Here is a 7,168-nt window from a genome sequence, read left to right as displayed (position 1 = left end):
TAAAGGTAAGGTGCCTGCCTTGCCTGCGCTAGCCTTGGACGGACCGGGACCGCGGTTCGATCCCCCGGTGTCCCATATGGTCCCCCAAGCCAGGAGCAACTTCTGAGCACATAGCCAGGAGTACCCCCTGAGCGTTACCGGGTGTGGCCCAAAAACCAAAAAAAAAAATCTACCTAAAAGAGATCCCTTCTGTTACTTTTATGAGCAAGGACTAAGTACACATTGAGATTTGCCAAGCCAGGGTTTATTCTGAGAGCCAAGCATGTGGGAAAATTTAAGTAACCGGGATGGGCCCCTCATCGGGATCCTCAGGGAGATCGAGAGTGCTCTCGTTGTGCGAAGAAGCTCGATACTTCTCCAGTTTGGCCATCAATTCTTTGGCAGGGTTGAAGACGCCATTGGTCTGCTGGTCGCACACATAGCACCGCGGGGTGGTGCGGTAGTGCTGCAGCGCGCATCTCTCGCAGAAATAATGCCGGCACTTGGTGACCACGGGGTTCTGGAAGGGCTGGCGACAGATGAAGCACTTGAAGGGCAATTCCTCCTCATCGCTGCCCACTTCATAATTTTCATCCTCATGGAGGCCATAGCGGCCCTCATCCAGCTCCCGTTCGATCTGCCAGCCGTGCTTGTAATCGGAGCGGTCGTGGAGGAATTTGCAGCTGTCCCCGAAGCCGCAGAAGCCTGTCTCCTTGTAGTCTTTGCAGATGTCGGGCTGATAATCCCAGCGCACGGTGGCACGGAGATGCTCGGGAGCGCGGATCGGACCCTTGCGCACCATGCCCGACGACGCGTTGCCCATGGACGTGTCCTTGGGTTTCAGGAATTTCTGGTAGTTGTTGATGCCCCGGTAGATCTTGTCGTCCTCCTTGCCCCGCAGCTCCTCCTGGATCTTCTGGCTGCGCTCGAAGATGGCCTGGGCGTCGCGCTCCTTCTCCGTGTCCAGCTCGTACACGGCCGTGGCGCCCATGTCCTCGGGCCCCACCGGCTTGGCCGAGCGGGTGGACTTGTAGATGACGCCCAGGCTCTCGGGCTCCTGCTCGTCCTCTTCCTCATCGCTACTCACCTGATACGCCGCCTTCTGCTTGCCGCTGCCTCGCGTCTTCTGGATCATCGGGTTGTGCAGGGGCCGCTTCTTCTCCGGCCGCACCACGGTGCTGCCTTCGTCGCTGCTGCTGCCGCTGCTCCCGGACTCGGGCCGGCCAGCCGGGCGCTTCCGGCGGCCGGCGGCTCCTTTGCGCCCTGGCTTTTTAAAAAGGAAGGTGCACACTGCATCTGCAGGCTTACCTTCAGCCATCTTCCAGTCCCAAGCAAGCAAGCAAGCAAGCAAGCAAGCGAGCAGAGGAAGCCTGGCTGTGCTGGACGGCGGCGATGCAGGCTGAGGTTATACGTTTGCAGGCGCTCGCGCACTGAGTCCCGGGGCCAAAGGGCGAACGCTCCGGAGCGCGTGCGTGGACTAGTTTGGCCTTCATCGGCACCCGTAGCTTCCCGGAAGCAAGAAGGAGGTCAATTCCCGCGTGAACTGGCAGCCGCGGAGTTTACCCAGCAGGCGCCGCGACCCGGTCACCTTTGAGGCTGTGGGAAGCAGGTTTCGGGCTTTGGGGCGCTGCGGCGATGTGGTTCGAGATTCTTCCCGGCTTAGCCATCATGGGCGTGTGCATCTGCATCCCCGGAGTGGCCACGGCGTACATCCATCGGTTCTCGAATGGGGGCAAGGTACGACCTTCCAGACTGGGAAAGTAGAAGCGGGGTGTCTGGGTATTTGGGGGGGGGGGCGGGGGTCCACAATTTGCTGCGCTCAGGGCTTCCTCCTGGCTCTGCACTCCTAGAGGACTCGAGGGATCTTGTGGGATGCAGAAGATTTAACCCGAGTCGCTTGCTTGCAAGGCAACGGTCCTGTCCGCAGTTCTATTGGTCCGGCCCGCTTTGACATATATAATGATCACTTTGGGCTTTAAAAAAATATTTTTGGCTTTTTAAAAGCATATTTTTGTTTATTAATTTTTTACAAGTCTTTCACGGTTATGTTTAAGGTACATTCTGACAGTGAATTAAGACCATCCCCACCACCAGTGTTGTTCTCCCTCCACCCTTAAAAATATTTTTAAGCGGCCATTTAGGAAAATACTGGAATTGTGTTAACTTGCATGGCCTTGATGAAAAAGTTACTGTACCTTCGTCAGTACCAAAGTGCCCTTCCCTACTGTCTCTCTGTCATCCCTAGTAACCCCTCCGTTATCTCTCTCCTGGTTGGGGGGACTTAGGTCAAAGCCTCCCTGACCTGAAAAATACTGAGTCTGCCTGTAACCCCTATTACCCCCTACATTATCCTTTCTCTAGGGATACCTTAGGCCAGCGCCTCCCTGGCCTAGCCTTGCAGATTGAAGCCTGACGAAAACCACAGTCTACTTTGGCAAGAAACCTAGAGTGGGCAAGGGAGGAGAGGCTCAGAAAAGGGGTGTGATCTCAGAAAATGTAGATCCAACCTGTTAGGCAGCTGTCTCCCACCACTCCCTTCGAGTTCTAATCTCCCTGCCAGCTGGGTTTTAAATTTTTGACCTTCATGTTTTGTGATTTTTCCATGGTTCTTCCTTCCCACTCTTAAAAGTTTTCTCCCCACCCCCCAAAAAAGTTTTCTCCCTTGACATCTGTGCAGCATTCCTGCACCCCTACTTTCTTTCCCGCCTTACTAATTTATCCTCAGATCTTTTTTTTATATTGGAGGGACCGCACCTGCTGGTTCTCAGGGGTTACTCCTGGCTCTGCCCTCAGGATCACTGCTGGTGGTACTTGGGATGCTAGGGATGGAACCCAGGTCTGCTAGTGCAAATCAAAAACACCAACCTACCTATTTCTCCAAACTCCTTTGTTTTCTTTTCTTAGTACAATTGCAACTTTCCTTCCTTTTTAGTACTTAATACATCCTCTCTTAAATTCTATTGTATGAATTCATTTGATTTCTGCTTTTTGGATTGTCCTGAACATTAATTTACCTACGTTGGGTCTTATAGAGTTTCTAAAAGGAAAAAAATAGATATATCTTTAAAGACCTAAAAGAGAAGAAGAAAAAGGAACAGGATGCTAGTTAAAATAGTAAAGCCAAAGTGATTAGCCAATTTATAGGGCTCTGATTGTATTTAGGAGGTTGGTTTTAGTTGAATTTAAAATTATATTATTTATTTACTTTTTTGTTGGAGCTGCAACTGACCAGGCTCAGGACTTTGAGCTCCGAGATCACTCCTGGTGAGTTCAGGCACCATATAAGGTTCCCAGGATCAAATCCTGATTAGTCATGTACAAGACAAATGTCCTACCCCTGTACTGTCTCTTAGGCCCCAGGATTCTGGTTTTATTTTTTATTTTGGGTCATACCCAGTGGCGCTCAGGGTTTACTCTTGGCTCTGTGCTCAAAAATCGCTCCTGGCAGGCATGTGGGACTTTATGGGACACCGGGATTTGAACCACCATCCATCCTGGATTGTCTGCACTAAAGGCAAATGCCCTACTGCTTTGCTATCTCTCTGGCCCTTTATTTTTTATTCTACTGATGAGAAGCCCGCTATTTTTAGAGGAGTTTTTATTTTTAATAAAAGTCTTATTTTTTTGGTTTGTTTTTTGTGGGTTATACCTGTCAATGCTCATGGGTTACTCACAGCACTTCATTCAGAAATTGTACCTGGCAGTACTTGGGGGAACATGTAGGATCCTGAGTCAGCTGAGTGCTAAGCAAGCACCCTACTAACTGTATCACTGCTCTGGTCCCCAAAAATCTTACTATTCTTGTTGGGTCTCTCATCTTTATAAACTTAATCCTTATAAATCTTTGAATTACAGGAAAAAAGAATTGCCTATTTTCCATACCAGTGGCAAATGATGGAAAGAGATAGGCGTGTCTCTGGAGTGAACCGTTACTACGCATCAAAGGTAAGTTGGTATCCCATGTAGCATTCTTCTATCTGTACTGGACTTGAGTGGACTCTAGTAATGCTTTTTGGGGGGATTATTTGGGTCACAGTGCTCGGGTTACTCTTGGCTCTGCACACAGAAATTACTCCTGCCAGTGCTCAGGAGACCATATAGGATGCCGGGGTTGGAACCTGGGTTGGCTGTGTTTGAGGCAGGCTGCCTTGCCCTCTATACTCTTTCTTCTTTCCTTCCTGGTTCTGGTAATGTTTGTTTGCCAAAGATGTAATAAGGGTTGGAACAATAGCACAGCGATAGGGCGTTTGCCTTGCATGCAGCCGACCAGATGGACCTGGGTATAATTCCCCCCCCCACAAAAAAAAAGAAAAAGAAAGAAGAAAATTTGGGACTGGAGTTATCACATATGGTCCCCTGAGCCTGCCAGGAGTAATTTCTGTGCTTAGAGCAAGAAGTAACCCCTGATCTCCACCACTGGCGGGTGTGGCCCCAAAACAAACAGACAAAATAAAAGATGTAAGAGTGCTCACTAAGTTAACATTTTCTTTCCTTTTCTTCTTTGGGGGGGGGGATTTTGGGGCCATGCCCAACTGTCCTCGGGGCTTACTCCTAGTGCGGTGGGGGGGATCTTTTCTGTCTGGGGACTGAACTGGGTCACTTGCATACAAGCAGGTGCTTTATTGCTGTATTCTTTGCCTCCTAGTCGACAGTTTCTTGCCTACTGGTGAAAATGCGCACCTTTTACTTATTTTTTCTTTTTTTTTGAGCCACACCTGGAGGTGCTCCGAGTTTTACTCTAGCTCACCACGCAGGAATTATTTCTGGTGGTGCATGGAATTGGAGGACCTTATAGGGGGCCTGGGATCAAACCAAGCCATTGTCATTTGTAACACCCTACCCACTGTACTACATTTTGGCCCCCTTTTGCATCTTTAATGATCAATGTTTGCCTTTGTTTTAGGTTTTTTGTGGGGGGGTTTCCATACCTGGCAGTGCTCAGGGCTTAATCCTGGCTCTGAGTTCAGAAATCATCCCTGGCAGGCCCAGGGGACTAGATGTGATGCCAGGAATAATGGTACAATAGTGTCTACTTGCATGGTGTTGGTGAAAAAGTTACTGTTACCTTCTTCAATACCAGACTGCCAAGATCCTCCTCAACTGTCTCTCTGTCACCCCTAGTCCTCCCTTCCATTAGCCTTCTCTCCACTGCTTGATAATTATATAGTGGCATTTTTTTTATCTCAAACATCATAAAAAGGGCAGGAGTGATAGTACAGCATGTAGGGTGCTTCCTCTGTATGCTGCTGAGCCTGGTAAGGGTGGGAGGGAAAAGGAGGCGATGGCAGTTTTCAGACAGAACAGGTTTTTATTTCATCTAATGCATTCTAGAGTGTGCCAAATGGAGACAATTCCTAGAATATAAAACATGTAACAGTTTGTTGTACACACCTGTGTTCCAAGCCCAAACCCATCCCCTTAATGTGACCAGTTTAAGTCTTCCCGGCCCATTGAGGTTGTATACATTTTCTAAACATCTGCCATGCATTCATTCTTTCACAAACTCATAGCCAACAGAATTTCTGCCTTCTGGTTTCTTGGTAGGCCATACTACAAAAATGGTGTGAGACATGACATCATCTTTTGATGGTATTTAAATATATCTAATGTTGTGCATTCTATTTTTTTTGGGGGGGGAAGGGGCCATACCTGGTGACGCTCAGGGGTTCCTCCTGGCTCTGCGCTCAGAAGTCCCTCCTGGCCATATGAGACACTGGAGATCAAACCCAGGTCCTTCCTGGGTCAGCCATGTGCAAGCCAAACGCCCTATAGCTGCAAGGTAGCTTCCTGTTCATTTATTGTGCCTTCCCACCAGGGTGCTTCTGGTCACATTAAGAAACAACCTGGGGGATTGTTTTAATGTCCTCCAAGCCCTGAAAAAAATGGTTCACAGGGCAGAATATGACTGGGACTGGACTGAGTACAGTGGATTGGTTACTTGCCTGACACATCACTAACCTGAGTTCAATTCCTCATACCCTATATTGTTCCCTGGTCTCCACTGGGAGTGATTTTCTGAATGTAGAGCCAAAAGTAAGTCCCAAGCTGCTGCTGGGTGTGCTGCCCCCACAAAAACACCAAAATGGTGTATAGCTTCTGAGTTTGGGGTTGAAAACTGAGAGAGATCATGGATAACTTTTTTAACAACAACAACAACAACAACAACTACTACTACTACTACTAATTATTATTATTATTATTATTATTATTATTAGGTTTTGGGCCACACCCGGTGATGCTCAGGGGTTACTCCTGGCTATGCACTCAGAAATCGCTACTGGCATGGGGGACAATATGGGACACCAGGGGATTGAACCATGGTCCATCCTAGGCTAGCACGAACAAGGCAGATGCCTTACCCCTTGCACCACTACTCTGGCCCCATGGATCAGTTTACATATAAATAGTGACCTATTTATAGTGATTTGAACTTGACTTCTGCTTGTTACTTCCTAACTGATTGAGCTTATGAGCTTTCTTTTCTTCATCTGTAATGCAGGGGCTGCAGTATGGTAGGTAAAGCCTGGCACAAAGCAGACTTGGATTTGAACCCTGGCATCCCACATTCACCCCTGAGTATTGCTAGGAATAATTCCTGAGTGCAGAGCCAGGAGTGACCCTTTAGCATTGCTGGGTATGGCCCAAAACCAAAACCAAGAAAAAAAGAGTGGAGTACAGATAATAGTATTGACTGTTATGATAATAAATTGTTTTCCCTTACCTGTTCTGCCTCTCTGAGGCTGCTTTGTAGAAGGATCCAGGTGGTATGTAGTTGCTAAACTTGTTCCGAATTGGGGTGAGGACACATAAAGAGAAGGGGCAGGGTCATTTTATTTGTTGCATTTAGGTTTTGGTGTTTGGGTCACACCTGGGAGTGCTCAGGGATCAACTCCTGGACAGGCTCAGGGAACCTTATGGGGTGCCAGGGATTCAACCCATGTCAACTGCGTGAAAGGCAAGTGCCCTACCTGCTGTACTATCACTGCAGCCATATTTACTTTTTCTCTTATCAACTCTTTTTCAGGGTTTGGAGAACATTGATTAAGGAAGACTTCTTGCTCCGTGCAATGTGGCTTCTCTGTTCGAAGTAACTTCTATTCATCTACTCCTAGAAGTATTGTAGAGCCTTCAGAATAATATGTAGTGCTTAAGTGCTTAATAAAAAGAAAAGAAAAAGTTAAAACTCAAA

General features: G+C 47.9%; 2 protein-coding genes across 2 annotated transcripts; one reads left to right on the top strand and one right to left on the bottom strand.

Annotated features, from left to right (window-relative positions):
• Positions 1-243: 243 nt before the first annotated feature.
• RNF113A (ring finger protein 113A) lies at positions 244-1,385 on the bottom strand. Its single transcript, XM_049767604.1, has one exon. The coding sequence runs from the start codon at positions 1,295-1,297 to the stop codon at positions 275-277; it is 1,023 nt and encodes a 340-aa protein (XP_049623561.1). The 5' UTR covers positions 1,298-1,385; the 3' UTR covers positions 244-274.
• Positions 1,386-1,411: 26 nt separating this feature from the next.
• Positions 1,412-7,168, top strand: NDUFA1 (NADH:ubiquinone oxidoreductase subunit A1). Its single transcript, XM_049767645.1, has 3 exons — positions 1,412-1,716; positions 3,835-3,924; positions 7,004-7,168. The coding sequence occupies exons 1-3, from the start codon at positions 1,615-1,617 to the stop codon at positions 7,022-7,024; spliced, it is 213 nt and encodes a 70-aa protein (XP_049623602.1). The 5' UTR covers positions 1,412-1,614; the 3' UTR covers positions 7,025-7,168.

This window comes from Suncus etruscus, chromosome X, assembly GCF_024139225.1.
Source record: "Suncus etruscus isolate mSunEtr1 chromosome X, mSunEtr1.pri.cur, whole genome shotgun sequence".
Taxonomy (NCBI): Eukaryota; Metazoa; Chordata; class Mammalia; order Eulipotyphla; family Soricidae; genus Suncus; species Suncus etruscus.
This window is presented reverse-complemented; position numbering and strand designations above follow the sequence as displayed.

Coding starts and splice junctions, on each gene's coding strand:
- NDUFA1 (XM_049767645.1), top strand. CDS start 1,615: ATGTGGTTCGAGATTCTTCCCGGCTTAGCCATCATGGGCGTGTGCATC. Junction 1,717..3,834: donor GGTTCTCGAATGGGGGCAAG/GTACGACCTTCC, acceptor TTTGAATTACAG/GAAAAAAGAATTGCCTATTT. Junction 3,925..7,003: donor ACCGTTACTACGCATCAAAG/GTAAGTTGGTAT, acceptor ACTCTTTTTCAG/GGTTTGGAGAACATTGATTA.
- RNF113A (XM_049767604.1), bottom strand. CDS start 1,297: ATGGCTGAAGGTAAGCCTGCAGATGCAGTGTGCACCTTCCTTTTTAAA.